Source organism: Podarcis liolepis, assembly GCF_965112155.1.
Source record: "Podarcis liolepis genome assembly, chromosome: 13".
Lineage (NCBI taxonomy): Eukaryota > Metazoa > Chordata > Lepidosauria > Squamata > Lacertidae > Podarcis > Podarcis liolepis.
In genome coordinates this window covers 31,449,479-31,472,067 of record NC_139573.1, presented here as the reverse complement: position 1 = coordinate 31,472,067, position 22,589 = coordinate 31,449,479, and the positions used below count along the sequence as shown (strand labels likewise).

General features: G+C 45.6%; 2 protein-coding genes across 12 annotated transcripts in view; one reads left to right on the top strand and one right to left on the bottom strand.

Moving 5' to 3' along the window:
• The window catches only part of SMARCD2 (SWI/SNF related BAF chromatin remodeling complex subunit D2), a gene marked incomplete at its 5' end in the record, with an annotated part of 30,374 nt that extends 29,025 nt beyond the window's left edge, over window positions 1-1,349 (bottom strand). The window contains one exon of the mRNA XM_083469925.1: window positions 1,320-1,349. Coding sequence (XP_083326051.1) covers window positions 1,320-1,334 — 15 coding nt within the window. The remainder of the gene's footprint in view (window positions 1-1,319) is intronic.
• On the top strand, window positions 201-22,463 carry LOC310690560 (uncharacterized protein). Of its 11 annotated transcripts, none has more exons than XM_083469762.1 (7): window positions 201-362; window positions 1,826-1,872; window positions 3,105-3,221; window positions 7,352-7,468; window positions 8,007-8,081; window positions 15,715-15,969; window positions 17,802-22,463. In XM_083469762.1, the coding sequence occupies exons 3-7, from the start codon at window positions 3,179-3,181 to the stop codon at window positions 19,313-19,315; spliced, it is 2,004 nt and encodes a 667-aa protein (XP_083325888.1). In that variant the 5' UTR covers window positions 201-362; window positions 1,826-1,872; window positions 3,105-3,178; the 3' UTR covers window positions 19,316-22,463. The 11 variants fall into 11 exon arrangements, with proteins under 11 accessions (XP_083325888.1, XP_083325890.1, XP_083325891.1 ...); XM_083469764.1 differs by having other exon boundaries at window positions 201-1,311; window positions 17,805-22,463; XM_083469761.1 differs by lacking the exon at window positions 201-362 and adding an exon at window positions 513-1,311.
• Window positions 22,464-22,589: the final 126 nt, after the last annotated feature.

Below are 22,589 nucleotides of genomic sequence, written 5' to 3'. Positions count from 1 at the left end.
TCCTCACAACCAACCGCCAGAGCCCAGCCTGGGAGGGAGAAGCGCCTCTCGGGACCTTCGGGCCACTGCGCGCGAGGCGCCACTATCGAGCAACCGCCTCCCGAGAGACGGTCGCGCGGGGCTGGGCGGGCTCGCTTCTCCTTCTTTCTCTCACATGGGAGCCCCCCGGCCAACTCCGCTTCCAGAGGGGCTTCACACCCTCAAGAAAGTGCGCCTACGAAGGGGGTCCCCTCAGCCTTCCAAGTGTGCTGACAGCACGACCCTGGAGCATCGTGTATTTTCGGAAGCAACTCTTTCAATCTCGCACTTCACTGCCTGGGGGAGATGAACGTTGGCACATTTCCTGGGGCGTAAATAAATAAGTAAATAACAACAGCAACAATTTATTATTTCTACCCCACCCATCTGGCAGGGTTTTCCCCAGCCATTCTGGGCGGCTTTCAACAGAACATTAAAAACAGAATGAAACTTCAAACATTAAACACATGAAAATGCACCTAAACACAGCCTACCATTTAGTTACCCTGCCACATATCAAATTAGTGTGAGGTAAAGTAAAAACAAATACTCGATCCCTTCGACAGCAAGATATTGGTTGGCTAAGCCTGAGCCACCCCAGGCAGTTTTCTCATTGGCTTCACTGGGAAATTCCCAGTGGCAGAAATGGGACTTGCTTTTTAACCTCCCATGCAGACCTGCCTGGTTACTAAGGTCATGAGGAGCCTGTGAAAGCTCATCTCATGGGATCAGTCAGATAGAGGGCCTTTTCTGTTTTGGTGCCCACGGTAGTGTGTGAAGCATGATGTGCCAACTAGGATGTGGTTTCTATGCATGTTGAAAACCTACCAGTTTACTGAGGCCTTTGCTGACCACTGAGGCCAGCCTTTGGTGTAATGCAGTTAAACGTACTGGCTGTTAAGGCTGCTGGTGTGTTTTTTGTTTGATATTTTTAATGGATTTTACTGTAAACCGCCTTGAGATGTTTTCATAAATAGGCAGTCTATATTTTTAATAAATAAACAACCTGGCATATTAACGGAGGGCCCACCTGTTCACCTGTGCCAATGAGGCAAAACGAGAAAGGCATCCAATAGGGTTCTCATTGCCACTACCGGTGTTTCATCACGTTTCTTTTCATTATTTATTGAATAAGGTGTTGGAAAACAGGTAAATAGCATCTAACAGAGACTGTAGGCCTTTCACATTCTACATGGCCATTTCAGTTTTGAGAATGGATATTATCCTGTCGTTTTGTGGCATGTACTCATTTATTTTTGTCTGGGGAAACAAGAAGGCCAAAGCAGATGTCAGGCAAGTACCTTTGAGGAGACCATGCCACCAGCAGGCCCTTTCCCTCATTGCTCTCTCCCTCAACCCAGATGGCCGGAGGATCCAGACGACCCTGTGAGCCAGTGTAGTATATGGTCAGAGTGTTGGGCTAGGAGCTGGAATAGAAGACCAAGGTTCAAATCCCCACTCAAAGTGGCCTGGGCCTATATCTAATATATATGTTTATATCAATAGCAATTTTAATTAGGGTTGCCTGGTCAGGATTACCCCAAACTCTTTAAGATTTCAGGCCCCAAACATGAAACTTAGGGTGATATAATGTTGGGTGGGCCCTGGAGATGGAGGTTAATTGGGAGAGGGTAGTGGCAGGATGCCCGCCCACCCTAAGTGTCTGTGCTCTAATTTGCAGTCAGCTCTTGCTGAGCCGAAGCTTGCAAGCTGCCTGTAAATGTCTCCCCTACCTCCCAGACCACCTTTGCCTTATGTGATTGTCTTGTCAGAACGGTATTGCTGTAACACTCTTTTCCTCCAACAGCATGGAGCAGTGTCTCTTACACAGAGGGGAAGCATTCACCCTCACAGGTAGGTAAGCTCTCTGTTGGCAAATGCCAGGCACTCTGCTTCAACCACTGCTGGCCATAAACTCCTGAGCACTTTGGCCTTGTGGGGTCACAGCTCAGATACAGGCAGCTGAATAAGCTGCTCCTGCACACACCGAGTTCTTCTGGATATGATCACAGTCCTTGCAGTCTTTCCCTTCACTTATGGGGGTGTGCTGAGACACCAAGCACTGCTCATTCTTTTCTCTCATTGTCAAAGGCTCAGGATAAGGCATTGCTAGAGTGACTGGTTGACAGCGTCACACATCTATCTTTCCCTTTCACAAATTCCTGCATCCCGGATGCCGGTCAATAAAGTTTATGACATTGCCACACATTGTGGCTTTACTGGGAGTGGTAGATTGGGATCCCTTTGCCACACCCTTCAGGAATATTTGTATATCTGAATACCTACCAGATGGCAGAGCGCAAGTAACAGGAAGGCTGGCCAGATGTACACAGAGTACTGGACTAGATGGAGAGAAGTTACTTGCCCAAAGTCATGAACAGAGTACAAGGAAGAGGTGGGAACAGCCTCACTACATTAAAAAAAACCACAGCCCTCATCACGTTCCTTTCAATCAATTTCATCCTCAAACCATTAATTTTCCTCCCTGACCTGTCCAAATAATTTCCCTTTCCAAAATTATTTTTGACTCTATTTACCCCCACATGTGTTCCATGTTTCTGCCGCCTACATTACAGACCCTTTAGGTTGGCTATTATTATTTATATCATTATGAATCACTTCTTGTGAGGGACCTCAAAGCAACTGGCATTATAATGACATATATAAAACATTTTTTAAAATACACACACACACACACACACACACACACACACACACACACACACAGCAATTGCATGCAAAACCACATATTTAGCAGGCATTGAAAAGCCAATAGGGTAGGTTCTGTCTGATATGTGGAATGGAGCCCCTGGCAGGATAGTACCTGCACTGTGCCCACTCCTACAGAACTCAGTGATATGTGTAGGTATGTGGTATGTGGAACTCAGTGGTATGTGTAGGATGAGACAATCTTCAAGGTATCCTGGTAGGCTGTATAGGGTTTTGTACACCAATACCGGCATCTTGAACCTAGCCTAGTAGGTCATTGGCAGGCTGTGCAATTCCTTCAGCAGCGGCCTAATGTGATGGTGACATTGGCTCAAAGTCAGTACGTACAGTATTCATATTTTCATTCCTTCCTTCAGGAGGTTTTGAGCTGAAGCTGCCAAGTGTCTATGAGACTCCATAGAAGCTGAAAGTGAGGAGTCATCACTGTCTCATGACACCATCCCTGGCCGATTGCCTCCACGTTGGGAAGACAGGTATGCAATGTTACCCGCCCCTCCTGCTCTGCCACTGTACCCTGGTACCCCTGTCCTATTAACAATAGCCTTTAAAAAAAAATAAAGTTTTATTGAAGCATAATGACCATTACCAACAACGTAAAAGTACAATATCAGAGTATGACACCATAACATATGTAAGAAAAGAGGCCCGGAGTAGTAACACACTAATATAAACCAAGTCATCCATTTTTCCTGAGCTGGTGTAGATGGTGCACGTTGGCCATCTATGTCCAAAGCATAAGAAATAAAACCCTGTCAGATGACGTAGGAGCATTCTGAGTTTCCAATCCCTCTGGAGACCTGCAATTGGTGTGTTATTTTCCCCCACAATAGCGAAAGTCCATAGGTTCTTATACCACAAAGAGAAATGTAGATTCCCTCCCCCCTCCAGAGTTTTCCAATGCTGGGCTGTTGAAATCCCAGCAGCAGCTAGCATGGATGTCAAAGGTTCTTTAGAGTGCCAAGCTTTTGTGATATCAGTCCGCATGTTCAGTAATGACGGTTGTGGAGAAATGTGAACAGGTAGAATCATAGCATCGTAGAGTTGGACGGGACCCTGAGGATCATCTAGTCCAACCCCCTGCAATGTGGGACTATGCAGCTGCCCCATATTGGAATTGAACCTGCAGCCTTGGCGTTGTCAGCACCATGCTCCTAACCAGCTGATAAGCTATCCAGTAAGTTAACCATTTTGGATATTTCTTGATAAACTTGGGAACAGAATAATGAGAAATTCCTACCAAAGATGGGGGACTGTCCTTTAACAATAATATTTCGTATACTTTCATACTTTATATGTTAAATTCGAGCCATTGTATTTCTTAAAACAACAGCACGTATGTACGGCCTAAATAGGGTTTGATCAATACTGTACTGGGTTTGTTTTTGTGGAGGATATATTTGTTTTTTTACGAAGTAGAAGGATTAAGCGGCTACAGCACGGCTCCCGATCACTCGGATCCACATGTTGCATTGAGTCTGATCTATACAGTATGTGGAACACAAAATGACTTGGTAGAATCCTTAACCCACCAGTTTCCAAAAGAAGGACAGAAACTTTGAGAAGCAGGAAGAGAGAGCGCCGGCCACCGAGTCCCTTATGCAGGAGAGAGACCCCATCAGCCACAAGAGGGCCTGCTTAGCTGCCGAAGGAGAAAGGGGAGGTCTTTCTCTCTTTATTCTTTTCTCTAGCCAGGATGTGGAATTGAGCTTCCTGGATTTTGCAGCTTGCAGCTGCTTCCCCTAAGGACCCCCCCCCTCATCCCAGCTCCCTGCAAGGGGGCGAGGATTTCTCTGTAATCGGCCTTCACCATTCTCAGGCAGGCCGCACGTTGCAGTCCCTGGCTAGGTGCAGGTAAATGATCGGGGGTGGGGTGCAAAAGACCAACCCGGCCTTTTCGATCTCCTCTGCCCCCACCCTCCCGTCGCCGCCTTTGCAAGGTCCGATTCACAAGGAGGAAACAATGGAGGCTGTGCAGGACATAGATGGACCCCGAGGTGGAGGGTGCGGGGTGGTAACAGCATTTCGATGCAGCCGTTTCCCCCTTTGCTGCCTGGACTTAAGACATTGCACGAAGATCCTGTACTTAGAAGGGCGGGGGGCGATGTTTCATGCAATGTGGGAAAGAGTCAGCTTAAAGGGTGGCAAGGAGGGCCCAGTTCATTGCGATTGTCTTTTGTAACCTTTGCACCCATTTGCCCATGTCCCCCTTACTCAATTTTCAAAAGATGCTACCTCCCAACAAAGTACGTCCCTCCCCATAATTTACGGCTTCTTTCCCTCTCTCCGGCTCCCACCGCGCCCCCAGGAATTGCCCCGATTCCTCCGTAACACCCCCCACAGCTTTTTGCATGGACTTCTTCTCATAGTGAGGTAGTTTTGTTTCCACGCTGCATTTTTAAAATTATTTTTTAAGTATCCGTAGAGAGTTGGAAGATATTTAACACTAGCTTGGGCCCTTTGGGATAACGCTCCATGCAGTCGAGTAAGTGGTTTATAATCCACGAAAGCTTGTGTTACCGTAATATAATTGTTTTGCCTTTAGGATGCAACAGGATTTATATTTGCCACAACAAACTCCGCTGTCCCTCTGGCATTTGCTCATATTTTGTCCTTTGTACGTGTATGTGTTTTTTCACCACCAGACAAGCCAACTGGACTGGAGGGGATTTTGAACCATGATCTAAAAAATATAACTAAACAAACAGTTTTGGGGACACAAAGTACTAACAGTACAGAGAAATGAAGAGCTTTTTTGCACATTGCACAGAAATCCAGGTTCCCAACCCCCTCCCCCGTAGGGAGCTGTGGCCAGTCCAAGCTTTTCAACAACAAGGTGTGATGTGTGTGTTTTTAAATAGTTGTTCATCACATTCACACTTTCGATTTTTAGATGTATACTTGAGGGTGTTCCAGTTACAGATAGGTAGCCGTGTTGGTCTGCCATAGTCAAAACAAAAAAATTCCTTCCAGTAGCACCTTAAAGACCAACTAAGTTAGTTCTTGGTATGAGCTTTCGTGTGCAAGCACACTTCTTCAGTGTATCTGAAGAAGTGTGCTTGCACACGAAAGCTCATACCAAGAACTAACTTAGTTGGTCTTTAAGGTGCTACTGGAAGGAATTTTTTTGTTTTGACTTGAGGGTGTTTTTTTTTTAAGGAATATACCTAAAAACCACAGGGTTGTATCCTGTTTTAGTCATACTCAGAGCAGACCCATAAAAATTAATTGACATGATTTAGTCCATTAATTGTGGAATTATGTAAACAAAACCTGGTTGGATATAATGTTCAAAGTGGCCCAGGTTTCTTTACAGGCATTTTTTTTACAAGTGTAAACAATGGAGAACAAGTCTTAGGTAACCAACTTATTCCCTGCAATTACTTTGTGTCTTATTTCAATGTTCCCTTGGTTTGATTTTCTAAGGACTAATAATCTGTAGCGATATATGGACATGTTCATGGTTCAGCTACCTTGCAGTCTGTTGCAGCCAGAGACAACACAGACTTTTGTAGTGTTTGACTGCTGTACAGTGAGATAGTGCACTGTATATATAACAAAGAGCATCTAACCACATGTGGGTGTGTCAGATGTGTAATCCCATCACGAAGTGTAACATGCTCTTCCCAGTCCTTCCTCAAGGATGCCACAATACAAGTTGTTTAATAATAGCGTGTTGATTAGTTGGTTCAGTTCCATTCACATTTTAAAATCTCTTGGTGTATTGTATGGTGTACACACCTCAGTAAAAGTCACCGGTTTCCCATGCTGAGCAGTCATTTATTTGAATTTATATCTCTACCCTTGTCTACTAGCTCAGTGGATCCCCTTAAACAAGCCATTACCTCTCAGCCTCAGTCCTTCCCCCAGCCCATCTCCAACATGGGGATAATGAAGCTGATCTTATATTACCAGATTGTTATGTGGATTACCAAGAGGTTAATGAAGCGCTCTGAAAACTCTTCAGGGGCCATTTAAATGGTATAGTGATTATAAAAAGAAAAACCTAAAAGCCACAGAGTAGCTTAGAAACGCTGTGCAAATATGCTCTGCCAGTCCAACAAAATTAAAAATATAATTGTTCAAATGAATAAACAGGCCTTAAACCTGGGGACAGAAATAAGACATGGCTGAATCCAGTGTTAGTCATACTTAGAATAGATTGCTAAGTGGTGCCCATTCATTTCAACGGGTCTACTCTTGAGTTCAATTAACATTGGAGTTTCTTCTTGGTGGGCCTCCCTGGGAATGCTATTCCATAATTATGACTCCTCTCTTGAGAAAGCCTGGCACCAAGCAGCCATAGAATTCACCTCCCTAGAGGAAAGCACCCACAATAGGGCCCTTCCAGCATATCCCAGATAATGTACAGAAGGATGCAATCCCAAAGTTTGCAAGGCCCAAGCCACTTCATCAGACCCATCCCCATCTCATAATACGACAGTTTGCCCCTCTCACAACATCATTTTCTCTTTCTGCCCCACCTGCTCCCTCCAGTGTCACCCCATTGCTACATGGATATGATTATAAAAAACACTGGGTTGCCGTAGAACGGTTTCTACAATGTGACGTGGCACAAACGCCTTCAGTTCTTTTTTTTATTTAGGTATTTGTCGGGAGCCTCCTTTGCCAAGAGAAAGAAGAAGGACTCCAGGCATTTCTGGCAAGAGAGTACCCGTGTGTGCCGAGATGCAGGAGAGCTATGAAACAGTGATCTCGCTGGGTAAGGGATCCCACTGCTTAAAATGTCTGTGCCGCCGGACTTGAACTCGAACCTTATCTACCCAGAACTAAAAATAGCCCTGTGGCATCTCAAGTGATCACATGGAAATTGTGTTGTGATGCCAGTTTGCCTCAATCACTGACTTTACCTCCAGTGGCACCCTCTTCCTTTGTCTCCCAAGACAGATGAACGCCAACAAAATAGTGGGGACCGCACGTTGGTTTATATACATTTTTTTTTGCGGTGGGAAAGAGCTGCTGATTTTTAAGGCCATATACACGTCAATACATTCTCCCCTATATAGCAGGGTTTCCCAAACTTGAGTCTCCAGCTGTTTTTGGACTACAACTCCCATTATCCCTAGCTAGCAGTACCAGTTGTCAGGGATGATAGGAATTGTAGTTTCAAAATAGCCGGAAACCCAAGTTTGGGAAACCCTGCTATATAGCATCCAAAGACCACTGACTAGCCAAACATTTTATCCTCCAGAAGTATCTTGTTTGGCTTATCAACCTGTTTTCTGCTCCTCTCCTCTTAGCGGAAGAAATTGCCATTAGCTGGCCCCGGATAACTGCCTTCACAGAGACCCGAGGGCGCCGAGGTTTGGCTCCTGGTAAGTCCTTTATTTGAGAGGATTTTAAGAAATTGTGTGTGGTGACAGAGTGGGCTACAAATCCTTCCTCTGTTCAACTACCTAAAAGAGTGGAACTCATTTCTCCCTTGTGAGCTGTAAGCCTTCCCTTCTCAAACTGCCCTGAAAAGGAAACTAGAATTGGCTCCCACGTTGCAGGGCAGCAGAAACTTATGGTCGCAACCTTCTGAGGGCCACATGCCGGTAGTGGGTGGGGGCCAGGCAGAAGCGGACAGAGCGACGGACATGACTCTTACCTTTGTGTGCAGCAGGCGATGCAGAAATCAGGAGTTTATACACGCACACCCCTCACCCATCTTTCCTCCAGGCAAACAAGAGTTGTTATTAAAGGTCAAGGGCACATTCCAGCCAGGCAAAAGCTTTCAAAGAGGACATGAAAGAGGGTCGGTGTGGTGTGCAGACTGGGAAGAGGTAGTGTGGCCTGAGGAAATTCCTGAAGGCCCAGCTAGAGCTGAAGGGCCCTGGTGTTCCCCACCTGTGTTCTGCTGTATGAATTTCTTCCGATCATGGTCCTAAATATTTCAATTTGTCAATAGTTGTAGACAGTGTTTGATATTATCCAGGCTAGCGGCCAAGTGAAGATGCCTGGGTGCCAGGATGGTGCCTGACATCTCCACCATCTGGAGGTGCGTGCCTGGGGATCATTGGATCTGGACTGTTTTCACACACTAGTACCCCATCCTGTTATATTTTATCTGCACAATCAGAATGAATTTCAGGAACCAAAATGCTTTTTCTGTGCCGCCTGAGCAGGAGCAGTGACCAACATTACAGTTAACCGCTTTAGCTTATCTTCACTTACCCCACTCCCACCGCCCTGCTCACAGTTGTGAAGAATATTCTTATGTTATGAATGGTCCATGTCACCGTTAAGAAAAAGAGGTAGGGACAGGAATGTATGTGGACTTTCCTTCTTTTAAGTTCTCAAAGTTCGTAATCTAGCTCAAGGCTGTCATCTGAACTAGCCAGATGTTTATTTTTTTTTTTTTTATAAAATTTTTATTGATTTTACATAAGTTTTTATAACAAACAGACAAACATACACAAAACAAACAAACAAACAGATATAATTTCTTAATGTTCTTTCATAAACTTCTTTTCCTCAGACTCCCCCATACCTCCCCTTTCTGCATCCTCATGTCCAAATCTTATAGCAACTTATAAATGTTTTTTCCTATCTTAATTCATCATAGTCATTTCATAATCCAATCTTGTATTACTGCAACCCTTTCTCTCCATAAGATCTCGACATTCTAAGCTTCATCAAGTTTATAATAGTCCTTAAGATAAGTCTTAAATTTCTTCCAGTCTTCTTCCGCAGTCTCCTTTCCCTGGTCACAAATTCTGCTCGTCATTTCCGCCAATGTCATGTAGTCAATCACTTTCATCTGCCATTCTTCCAAGGTGGGTAGATCTTGTGTCTTCCAATACTTTGCGATCAATATTCTTGCTGCTGTTGTTGCATACATGAAAAAAGTTCTATCCTTTTTTGGCACCAATTGGCCGACGATGCCCAAGAGGAAGGCCTCTGGTTTCTTTAGAAAGGTATATTTAAATACCTTTTTCATTTCATTATATATCATCTCCCAGAAGGCCTTAATCTTCGGGCATGTCCACCAAAGATGATAAAAGGTACCTTCAGTTTCCTTACATTTCCAACATTTGTTATCAGGCAAATGGTAAATTTTTGCTAGCTTAACTGGGGTCATGTACCACCTATAAACCATTTTCATCAGATTTTCCTTTAGAGCACTACATGCCGTAAATTTAATACCAGTGTTCCACAACCTTTCCCAGTCAGCAGACATAATATTATGACCAATGTCCTGCGCCCACTTAATCATGGCTGATTTAACTATTTCGTCTTGTGTATTCCATTTCAGCAGCAAGTTATACATTCTTGACAGATTCTTAATATTGGGTTCTAACAATTCTGTCTCAAGTTTTGATTTTTCCACCTGGAAGCCAATTTTCCTGTCTTGTTTAAAAACCTCCATTATTTGATAGTAGTGGAGCCAATCCTGTACTTTGGGTTTTAGTTTTTCATGGCTCCTCAATTTCAATTTGTCTCCATCTTGTTCTAAAATCTCACAATACTTTGGCCATCCGACCTCCATATTGACTTTCTTGTGGGCCTTGGCCTCTAAGGGTGATAACCATCTAGGGGTTTTGTTTTCCAACAGATCTTTATATCTCATCCAAACGTTAAACAACGCTTTCCTTACAATGTGATTTTTAAAGGCACTATGCACTTTAATTTTGTCATACCATAGATATGCATGCCAACCAAATGCATTATTAAAACCTTCTAAATCCAAGATATCTGTATTCTCGAGGAGCATCCACTCTTTCAGCCAGCAGAATGCTGCTGCTTCATAGTACAATTTTAAGTCCGGCAGGGCAAATCCCCCTCTTTCTTTTGCATCTGTTAATATTTTATATTTTATTCTGGGCTTTTTGCCCTGCCAGACAAATTTCGCAATATCTTTCTGCCACCTCTTGAAACAGTCCATCTTGTCAATAATCTGCAAAGTTTGAAATAAAAATAACATTCTAGGCAATACATTCATCTTAATCACTGCAATTCGACCTAACATTGACAATCTCAAATTTGACCATGTTTCTAGATCCTTTTTGATTTCTGACCAGCATTTTTCATAATTATCCTTATACAAATTCAGATTTTTAGATGTTAAGTTAACCCCTAGATATTTCACCTTCTTAACCACCATCAGACCTGTCTCTTCTTGAAACTTATTCTTCTCCATATCTGTTAGGTTTTTCCCTAAGACTTTAGTTTTTTGTTTATTCAATTTAAATCCAGCTACCTGTCCAAATTGTTGGATTATTTCCAACACTCTTTTTGTACTAGTGTTTGGCTCTTGCAAAGTCAATACAAGGTCATCTGCAAACGCTCTTAACTTATAATGTTTAGTTCCGACCTTTACACCTTTGATTTGCTGGTCCTCTCTAATCATGTTCAGCAACACCTCCAGGACCAAAATAAAAAGCAATGGGGAAATTGGGCACCCCTGTCGTGTTCCTTTTTCTATCTTAAGCTCCTCAGTTATTACATTATTTACAATCAACTTGGCTTTTTGTTCAGAATATATTGCACCCACACCATTCTCAAATCCTTGTCCTACCCCCATCCCATGAAGATTCTTTTTCATAAAACTCCACGAAATATTGTCAAAGGCTTTCTCCGCGTCCACAAATATTAGAACTGCTTTAGTATTTATATTCACCTCTAACTTTTCCAAAATGTCTATTATATTCCTAACATTGTCTGAGAGGTGTCTCTTTGGGAGAAAGCCTGCTTGGTTTCTGTGAATCTTCTCCATCAATACTCTTTTAAATCTTTTTGCTAAAATGTCTGCAAAAATTTTGTAATCCACATTGAGTAACGAAATTGGGCGGTAGTTCTTCAGTTGAGTCTTTTCAGTCTCTGTCTTTGGTATGAGTGAAATATATGCTTCTTTCCACGATTCGGGTGCCTTCTTTCCCTCTAAAATCTCATTACAGACGTCCTTTAACGGTTGTATCAACCATTCCTTTAAAGACTTATAATATCTGGAGGTCAGTCCGTCTGGCCCTGGAGATTTGCCCAGTTGCATGTCCTGAATGGCACCCTCTATCTCTTGTTCTGTTACTTTCTGGTTTAGATCCACCCTGCTTTGCTGAGAGATTTTTTGTAATCCAAATTTATTAAGGAATTTATCTATGTCCTCTTCATTTTGTAATCCTTGGGAATAAAGTTTTTTGAAATAGCTCACAAAACAATTTCTTATCTCATTGGGTTTAGATATAATCTTTCCATCCACTTCTAGACTTGTAACTGTATTTAATTTCTGTCTTTTCTTAAGTTGCCATGCCAAAAGTTTACCACATTTGTCTGCCGATTCAAATGTCTTTTGTTTCATTTGCTTTATTTTCCATTCTATCTCTTGGTTCATCAATTCCATATATTGTGTTTGATAAAGCTTAATCTCCCTCAAAATCTCCTGGGATTTTGGTTTTGATCTTAATTTTTTCTCTCCTTCTTTTATCTTTTCCAAAATTTTTCCCTTTTTCTCATTCTGCTTTCTCTTCTTTATTGAATTTTGTTGAATCAAAAACCCTCGCATCACAGCTTTACTTGCATCCCAGATCACTCTTTTTTCCACATCGCCCTTTAGGTTGATTTCAAAATAGTCCTTTAAGGTTTTTTGGGCCTTCAGGTGGAACTCTCTATCTCGAAACAGGGTGTCATTCATTCTCCATCTAAACTGACCAGTTGTTGTAACTTTCATTTCCATCTTCACGGCGTTATGGTCGGAACAGGTTTTCGGGCAGATTTCTACCTTCTTGATCTTCGGAGCCATTCCACTAGTCACCCATATTTGATCGATTCTGGTCCAGGTCATCTTTGCTTGGGAGAAAAAGGTTCCCTCTCTTTCAAGAGGGTTCCTTGTTCTCCAAATGTCTATTAAGTCCATATTTTCAGTCATTTCGAAGAAAGTCTTCGGGAGTCTCCCTTCTTTAGTAAGTGTCAGTCTTTGTGTCTTGTCCATGTTTGTGGAGACCACGCCATTCATATCTCCCATGATTATCATATTATATTCCATGTAGTCCATCAGAGTTTCATGAAGTTTTTTGAAGAATTCTGCTTTACCTTCATTTGGTGCGTAGATCCCTATTATCAAAAATTTTTCTCCTTGTATCTGTATCTCCACCGCTAAATATCTTCCTTGTTCATCTTTAAACATCATTTTTGGAGCCCATTTCTCTTTTACATAAATCACAACTCCTCTTTTTTTCACTTTATCCGACGAAATAAATTCTTGTCCCAATTTTTTGTTCATAAGCAATCTCCTATGGGCTCTAGTTATATGAGTTTCCTGTAAACAAATCAAGTCCAGTTGTTCTCTGTACAAAATATGGAATACTTGTCGTCTCTTCAAAGGCATATTCATCCCATTACAATTCCAACTAAGGAATTGCAGGGCCATCTTGTTATTTTTCTGGTATTCCTCCAACAGCTCCCAATTGTTGTTCCTCCTCTGTTGGTGGTGGAAGGTTCTGTCCAAACGAAAGGTTCAAGATATCTATTACACTCTTTTGCTCAGCAATTGGGTCTACAGTTCCTTTCTGCAAATCTTCTTGATTTCTTTGCAGGAACCTGTCTTTGTCTTGTATCGTCTTTATTTTCACCTTCTTGCCCCTGTAGTCAAAAGACAGTCCCTGTGGAAATTCCCACCTGAAGAGGATGGTATTCTTCTTCAACAGGTAAACCAAATCCTTATAAGAAGCTCTCAAGTCCAGAATGTATTTAGGGATATCTTTAAAGATCTGTATCGGTGAGTTCCCAATTTGTAAGGCCTTTTCAAAATGTAGTCTTAGAATTTTGTCTCTTTCCTCCTTCGATCTCAGGGTAATCAAACAGTCTCTTGGTGCCTTTCTATTCTGTCTTCTGCCCAATCTAAATGCTGTTGTGATTTTAAATTCGTCCTCCTCTAGATCTTCCCAGGCATCAGCAAACTCTTTGGTTAAAAAGTCCGTAAGATTGTCTCCTTCGTCCTCTGGAATTGATCGTAATTTTAAATTCCTTTCTTTTCTTTGTAATTCCCACAATGCCAGAGTTGCGTCGTGGTCATGAACCTTCCTGGCAATCGGTTCTAATTTCTCCTGGGTTTCTCCAGCAATAGTTCTGGCTTCCTCCGCAATTTGGCGTGTGGCAGAATTTTCTTGCGTAAGCCTGTTTATAGATTCTGTATTCAGATCAAGTCTTGTTGTTAAGTCTGTCAATTTCTGTAAATTCTCTGTCAATTTCTTGGTATTTTCTGCCGTCTGTTTTGTTAGATTCTCCAAAGTTTGGTTTATCTTAAGAAGGGCTTGCGACACTGCATCCATGGAGACTGCTGTACCTTTTTCTTGTCCTGTTGTCGCTGTAGTGGTTATGCCTGAGATCGAGCCTCTTTTCTTGTGTTGCTGCAGCTGTTGTTGATATTGCCTTGTCTTGGCTCTCGTGCTTATCTCATCTGCTGGACCACTCATATCCCAAGGTCGTTTCCCACGAGAGCCTTCTCCTAAAGGAAAATTCCACTGTCCCAAAGCGTAGCAACTTTTAATTCACCCTCTAGAGGGAGCAGATCAAAATGTCCACAGACAAAGACAAAAAGTATTTAAAAAGCAACTTTGTCAGGAGGCTCTACATATATATTACAACACTTTCCCAATAGATAAAGTCCCAGCTTTCTCTAATATATTGTGTCCACAAAATCCAGAAACTTTGTAACAAATGAGCAGTAAGGCTTTCCACTTTGTTACTTTCACAGGAGATCACAGTCAGTTCAATGTCCCTTTGTTTTACAAGCAGTTTGTGCCGGGTTAGAGGCTGCAGAGAATTTCCTTTTCCTTTAAATTAATCATGCAGCTTATAAAATCACTTCTCTTCCCCTCTGCCCTGCAAGCTAGAGGGGATAGTCAAAGTCAAAGTCCAAATGTCGGATTCAAGCAGTTAGAGACAATATCCCATACGGATGCAGCTTAGTAACTTTGTTGCTTTAGTTGTCATGCAGTCGGGGGAAGGCAGACTTCCTTAATTTTCACCTTTCCCGTTTTCAGCTTAATTTCAGGTAGTTTTGACACGAGTAAAGGCTCAATCTTACTCACGGGTCTTTTTTTATCCAAATTGTTCAGGAAGGGAATCGGCGCTCTCCACTAATGGCGACGCGGCTTCACCCTGCGGGCTGGGTAGCGATTCTCAGCACCGCGCTCCCCGTTGTCGTTCCGGAGCCTTTAAAAAGGCTCTTTCTGCGGTAAAGGGGGGCGCTTCGGGTGCCCACCGAATCTCCTTGTTCACAGGCTCTGTTCCTGTGATTTTAGGGGTCCCCCGCTTGCCGTAGCGGGTCAGACCCGAACTCGCAGAGCCGTCCACTCTCCGGAGCTCGGAGAGAGAGCAGCCATTAGCGCTGGCGCCGAACCGGAAGTCTGAACTAGCCAGATGTTTAAGTGATAATCAATCACAGCCAGTCAATCCTTTGGAAAAATAAGACTTTAGAGCCGTCTTGCCCCAAAATGACAACTAGACATTCCATTTTGGCGACTGTAACCTTGGTTTATTTGAGTTTATTTATTTGAGTTTCTAACACTGACTGCAGAAAGGATGGAACCTCATTTACAAACTGTCGGGTACTCTGACTCAGGTGGTGACAAGCGCTCACAGCAAAGTCTGCTGTTCCTTTTGTAACCTCCCCACCCCCAAGCGAGAGCAGAGCCTCTGAGCTGTTTGGCTAAACCGTCAAATTCTCCCTTTACCATCCTCACTCTCTCCTGATTGGCTGTGTCTCCTCCCTGCCACGAACGGCTCTGGGTCTCCAGGATGACGACCCAACAGCCTGTCCCATCACAGCAATCCTGGAGCAGACAAAGACAGCCGTCTTGTCTTAACTCACGCCATTTGTCCCAAGGGCACAATCCTCCTGCAGTGTTTCGCAGGCCTTGCCCCTGTGTAAATTAGCTCATGCCTAGAATAGGCAACAGGGCTCCTAGGGCCCTCCGTTCACAGCGGAGTCTGGCATTCCTTTCACTTTGTTTCTCTCCCTCTTCCCAGGGCTAGAAATGGAACCTGAGCAGGGGCAATTGGCACCTCTGCAGGGGCAGGCGGCAGCAGCAGCGGCAGCAGCAGCTACAGCCGGCTCGAGTGAAGAAGGGATCCTGCCGGACTTCCGGAGACAGCTCGGGGTGATCCTGCAGACTGTTGGCAAGGCACAAGTGGAGAAGATGCTGAGGGAGCTGGTGAAGGAGCAGGAGCAGCAGGGAAGAGTCAGGCGGCGCAAAAGGGTGACCCGTAGCCCCCGCCTTGGAGGTAAGGGCATCAGCTGGGGCAAGTGGAGCTCTGAGGCCTGGCCACCTTGCTTTGGGCAGCTGAAAAGGTGTGGCAGGCAGGATTGAGCATTGCAGCAATCAGACACTACCATTTAATTCTTAACTGTTTTTAAGATCTGCAGTCAAGGATTTGCTTGCTTTTATTTCAAACCACAATGTGATATTCAGGGCCACCCTCCTGACCCCTCCAGTCATCTTGGCCTCCCTGGCTTACATAGTCTTCAGGCTTCTTCTCTTTCTCTCTGCCTTCCTACTAATTGCTCAAAACCCTCTGCCATCGTGTACAGTGTGAGCTTTTTCTGGCTTAGCCTTTCTCCTGGGACACCCATCCTTCCGCTCCCTGCCACCTAAACCCTTCTTTTCTGCATAGCATCTCGGCCCCCAAATAAAACTTAGTCGTACCTTGGAAGTCGAATGGAATCCGTTCTGGAAAGTCCATTCGACTTCCAAAACATTCGGAAACCAAAGGACGGCTTCTGATTGGCTGCAGGAAGCCCATGTTCGGCTTCCAAAAATAGTTCGCAAACCGGAACAGTCACTTCTGGGTTTGTGGCATTTGGGAGCCAGAACATTCGAGAACTAAGCTGTTCGAAAACCAAGGTACAACTGTAGTGGAAAACTTCCAGATATATTCAGATTCACCAAATTTACTGCAAATGTGTTTACTTTTAACCTACCTTGGGGTCAAATTTTGATTTAGTTTGTTTTTAAGCAAACAAACAGAATCCCAACAATAATTCAGAACAAAAATATCACTAATTCCTGTCTTCTCCTGCAGTGTGGGGAGAAGGAGGAAAAATGCCTTTATTGATAGCGCTTTGGGCCCTGAGGGGTATGGACACCCATGCGAAAGTTGCAGTTAATGTTAAATGCAGTTTAAAGGGCTGGTTTTAACTTATGGGGTCTAAATGATGTGAGTCCAATGTACCAACTGCCTCTACACATTCCTAAGGAGCTGTCTTATACCAAGCCAAACCATTTAACCCACATCTCTGCTAGGAGGGGGAACCTCAGGCCATGGGAACAAATGCAGCCCTACAGACCTATCTGGCCCAAAGGACTCTCCTCAGACCCCACCCCTCTTTCCCCTGGGATGCCCCCACACGTCACCAGCCCTGCTTTTCACCCTCCGTGAGAGTGTTTGCCTGGCTAGAAAGTATCCTTGAACTCTAATAACGAAGGATAGAGCAGGGTGTGATGTGTGTGGAAAGAAGGCTATTATTACTATAATTTATCACCTGCCTTTCACCCTAAGGTCCCAGGGCAGATTACAATTGAAATACAATATTAAAAACTGTTCAAAACTCTTACCTTCCCGGAAGTAATGTAGGTCCTAAAAACAGGCATTTCAAGTGTCGGAAGCCAGGGTACAGAGGTACTTACTTGCTGTACATGTAAGTGTAAAATCAGTGTTTGTTGCTCTGTCTCGTTTTTCTCTGGCCCAGACAACCACTGTCAACTGGCCCCTGTAGGCTTCCCTAGAAGGGAAAATGGCCCTCAGGGTGAAAAGGGTTCCCTACCCCTGGTCCAGCCTGTCTTTTGTTGGTGCCAGGTTTTCAGGGTCTCTGCTGGACATCTTTATTACCCATGATATTTTGATGGAGGGCTTTTACATGGGCCCTTTTACATGCAAAGCATCCACTCTGCTGCAGAGCCACTCTGCTGCAGAGCCTCTGACGCAGCACACTCTGTAAACTGACCACGAGCACCTTCTCAGGAATATGGAAGAGTGAGTTCAGCTCCCCCTTGTAGACATTATTGTGTCCTCCCCCCGCCCCAAGGTGCAGAAATTTATCCACCTTTCTGTCTCAGCAGGTGATGAAGCAGGTGGGCAGAACAACTCAGAGGCCTCACATGCTGGAACGTTGGAAGCACCCACCATCTTGTCTAGAAAGCCAGTTGCGAATGAGCTGCAGGTGCCCCTCCTGTGCCCAGGGCTGGTGGCAGGCCAAAAGCAACCCATTTCAGGGAAGATTTTTCATGGGGACGCCAGAGGGTGTAAGAACAGCCTTGTCCACCAGCAGAGCCCTCTGGGAACGAGATGGGGGGCAGGCCTTGAGCCCCGGGAGAGCGTTGGCTGCAGCCCACTCCACAGTATGAGCCGGGACTCCCAGGATGCCGCGAGACTCTGGCCGCCTTTTGGCGAAAGAGCCCAGTTCTTCTCGGCGTGGCAAAAACCACGCTTCACCCAGAGACGCCGGCGCCCGCCTGCAGGAGAGAAACCCCACCGCTGCGGGCCATGCAGGAGAACCATTGTCGTCCCGCCACAGAGCTCCAGCTCACCTCCAAATTCCGCCTTGGCTCCTGTCCTGGATTCTGCCTCCGCCTCTTCTCTTGCCTTGCCTCTGAACTCTGTAGGGGCAGCAACTACCCAGCTGCCAGGCGGGAACTCTGTTTCAACCCAGCCCCGGAAACCCCATGGCTGCGAGGAGTGTGGCAAGCGGTTCCGAATCCTCACCAACTTAGAGCGGCACCAGCAGCGCCACGCAGTGGAAAAGCCTCACCAGTGCCGTGACTGCGGGCGCCGTTTCCGCTGGGGCTGCCACCTGGAGCGCCACCGGCGGTCGCGCCGCTGCGTGGAGTGTGGTGGGGGGCTGGCCACGCCACCTCCACCCCCGTCCCCGCCCCCGGAACCCGACCGGCCCTATTCCTGCGGCGAATGCGGGAGGCGGTTCACCCAGCGCTCGGCGCTCAGCAAGCACCGGCGGCTGCACTCGGGGGAGCGGCCTTATGGCTGTGGAGAGTGCGGCAAGCGCTTCCTGCAGCGCTCCGACCTCACCATCCATGTGCGCTCACATTCCGGGGAGCAGCCCTACGTGTGCACGGAGTGCGGCCGCCGCTTCAGTGTCAGCTCGAACCTCAGCAAGCACAGGCGCATGCACCGCGGGGAGCGCCCCCACGCCTGCTCGGTCTGTGCCAAGCGCTTCCTGCAGCGCTCCGAGCTCCTCATCCACCAGCGTGCTCACACCGGGGAGCGCCCCTACCCCTGCACAGCCTGCGGGAAGCGCTTTGCTCGCCGGGCACACCTCAAACGCCACCAGCGCACTCACGGCAGCGTGCCTGCCGCAACCACTGCCTCTCGTCACCAGAGTGCCCGTCTGCTGGCCCCTTCCGCAGCAGATACCACACCCCTTCTTGAACACGAAGGGGCGCCCGATGCCCTGGAGTCACGCCCCTGCTCCAACACACATGCTGCGGGCCCACGCCCACCAGCATCCGAGCCTGTCTTTTCAGCAGGCCGAAGTCCTGTGGGTGCTGCTTCGCTGGGCCTTCCCTGGGCCGTGACCTCCTCCGCCCGCCTCCCCTTCTGTTCCAGTTCTCTTTGATTTTGCTGTAGCTTTCCTGTATCCCTGCCCTTTGTCACTCCCTCGCGACCAGCAGGCTCCTCGGTTGAACCTCAGAGGCCCAGCTCTGGGTAGATGCACTAGGGGCAGACCAGTTTCCAAAGGAGCAGGGGAGGCAGCAGGCAGTAGCTCGTATTTTTGGACCCAGCCCTTGTTTGCTAGGAAGCCTGGTGGCTTTCTTTTGCTTTTTCCCCCCTCCTTGGAGCCTGCTAGGTTCTGCGTAGGGCCCCGATTCTGTGGGTGAGATGGAGGGAGTAAGGTGGGCATGCCAAGACCTTGGATGAGATGTCAGCTGCGTTCCCTGGACTTTTGACTGGGCTCTTTAGCACCAATCAGTGTGACCCTGTTGGGCACATTATTTAAAGTCTGTGGGAGAGGGGTTAGGTAGGCTACCTTTGTGGATTTGGGGAGGGAAGTACCCCAGGTTGATTGCAGCTAACCATTGCAAGCCGTCATTGTTGCTTGTGAGACACAGTAGGATCACCGGCATGCACTTCTGAGACAAACATGCACGGATACTTGCTCTCCTGACATCATCCAAGCACATGGTCACCTATCCTCCCCGCCACCCCACCCCACCCCTATAATTTTGTAAATGTCATTAAGGCTCCTCCTGACACTCTAACCCTGGGTCTTCTTGGCTGACTGTCTCTCTTGACCAGACTGCCTTTGTTTCCTTTTGCGGGAAGAAAAGCTCAACAAGGCTTCTCCCAAGTGCTTGGCCCCAGTTCCCGAGACAAGATGGCACTCTTGGCCATGCTGTTGAGTCCCTCTCACAGAAAAAAAAACCGCTGACTGTGGCATAATCTGGGAAGTGGGTTGTGTGTGCAGCTTGTAGGACCCAACACAGCTCGTGCTTCTCTCTTCTGCCTGCAAAGAAGTTTCATGGCAAGGCCCAAGCCCATGAAGATCTGGGACCACAGTGCAAGAAACAAGCCAAAAAGCAAGGAGGATGTTCAATGATTCTTCAGAGCAGTTCAGAAGCAGAGAAATGGTCCATTGAGTTGTGTCAGGATTTGAACTCGGTTGCTGCTTGTTGAATATGGGACAAAATGGCTGGTGCCTTCAAAAGGGGCTATAGTGCTTCCTTCACCATTAGCTCCCGAGAAAGCAGGCTGATGGAGGAGGAGAAGCAGGAGGCATGTGCTTTGATCAGAATTGTGGACTAGAACAATGGCGGAGTTGGGGGTGGGTGGGGAGTCTGGTTTTTACAGCCTCATATGTTTTCCAGCTCTAGTGAGAATGGTAAAGTCGCTGCTGAGTTGGGCTCAACCCCACGTGGCCTGTACCACTCTCTAGGACTGTTTCCAGCTCTATGGTAGTTTACCAGACCAGTGTTACTTCTCCAGTTGCTTGTACATTCCTGGTACCTTTTGGACTGGTGTTTCATGGCTAGGGGTGGGATCAGAGGGCTCTAGAGTAGGGAGGGGTTAATAATAACTGATTTAGGACTAATACAGTAGAACTTTGTTTTATCAAATCTTAGCATGGAGTGTCTTTAACCAACACAGAAAAACGATGAATCCAAAACTGTAGATGTAAATGAATCCAATAGAGTATTTTGCAACTCCCTTCCCCCAAAGAAGATATTTTGCACCTCTCAAGACTTAAATGTGAATTTTGTACAAGTATTTCGGGTTTGGTGAGGACAGATCCTCAGAACCCGGGTTTTGCTAGGTTCAAGGCCATTTGCCTCCATTTGACAAGTGTCTGGATGTGGGAAAATCTGTCACTTTTTGAATTTGTGCAATTTTCATTCTTTTTTTTGAGGGGGGTGTCAAAGTTGTCATTACAGTTGCAGCTGTAATGCACATCTTCTGCCACTTTATGACCTATGTGTGTTTTAAAAACACGAATAGGGAAACAAGTGGGCCTAAGCACAGCTGCAAGAATGGCATTGCTAGCTTGATAAAAAGTGAAAATTTGGGTTCTGTTCACGTACCTTGGATTCCATTGTTTTGGAAGAGTTTAAAAGGTTAGGCCTCAAACCGTAACCCCACTTATCAGGGAGTAATTCCCAGTGGATCCAAATAGGAGTTTCTGAGTAGGTCTGCACCAATTAGCTAAAGCCATTCTGATTGGCTCAATTCTCCTGTCCTTTAACTGGTCTACAAAAGTGGGGAAATGCTGTGACAGAGCATTGACAGACATATTTGCATTTTAGTGTGAACTGTCAGATATGGCAAAAAAGTGGTGCTCATCAAGCTAGGCTTTGCAGGGTTCTTGGGGAGGGAAAAGCATTTTTAGCTATGGAGAGGGAGAAGACCTCCAACAGTTGGAACTGTGTGTATGTACAGGAACGATGATTCTTTTTAAGATACTGGGTGTGGGTCATTCTTCACGGCCCTCCTTAACATATTCACACAAGGCTTTGCTGCTGCAAGGCTGTTAGCCCATAGGTATTGCCAAAGGAGTTTTACATTCAGTTGGGATAGTACTTGAATGGTTTGATAAAGTCATAGAAACATTCCAGGTCCAAACAACTTGTGGCTACCAAGCTGAACCTAGTTCATTAGTGACATGGTGAAAGAACCTGAAGGGGGAGGGGAGGAGGAGAAACTCAAGGCCCTACTTGGGTCCATTGATTTCAGTGCGACTAAAACATGACTTAAGTTAGGATCCAAGCCGGTTTTGCAATCACAGGCACCAAAAACAGTTTAGTGATTTGCTGGTAGGTTGCAATTTAGGCTTGGTGAGTCGTACGTTACGCAGGCCTGTTTTAAACTTAATAGAGTTGGGGGATACAGAGTGGGTATTCTTGCCAGCCACCTAGAAGAGTCTAGATAGGTAATGGACCATTGATGCAGGGATTCAGTATCAATTCCTGATAGCACCAAGGCTTCATTTGCACATACTCCTCCCTTCCAAGTTACTAACAAATAACTAGGCTATTTCTAAAGGCTGATTTGGGCACTTCACTGGTAAGGGTACTTAGTACAGTCACCAAGATAAACCACCCTAGCAAATACATCCCACAAAAGGCATGAGTAGATCTAGGGTTTGACCAGTGAGCCTCAACTGAAATGCTTGTGATGAATCCATTGTCTCTCCAATGTGGAACTTGGCATGAGACCATATGTTGTGTTCAAAATAAGATTCCAACATCAAGTAAACCCAAATTTTGCAACAACCTGAATTCTCAGGCGCCGTGACCTGTATGAGCTCTACAAATTGGCCTATATTTTGTTAATCGTGGGAAAGGCGTACAAAGCATTTCCTCCTCAGCACAGGAATTCTTCTCAGGCTCCCTGGCTTC

Excerpts from the sequence above, each read along its gene's own strand:
- LOC310690560 (XM_083469755.1), top strand. The coding sequence starts at position 5,488 with ATGAAGAGCTTTTTTGCACATTGCACAGAAATCCAGGTTCCCAACCCC. Across the intron at positions 5,582-7,351 it reads CCAAGCTTTTCAACAACAAG|GTATTTGTCGGGAGCCTCCT; the intron begins GTGTGATGTGTG and ends TTTTTTATTTAG. Across the intron at positions 15,970-17,801 it reads CCGTAGCCCCCGCCTTGGAG|CAGGTGATGAAGCAGGTGGG; the intron begins GTAAGGGCATCA and ends TTTCTGTCTCAG.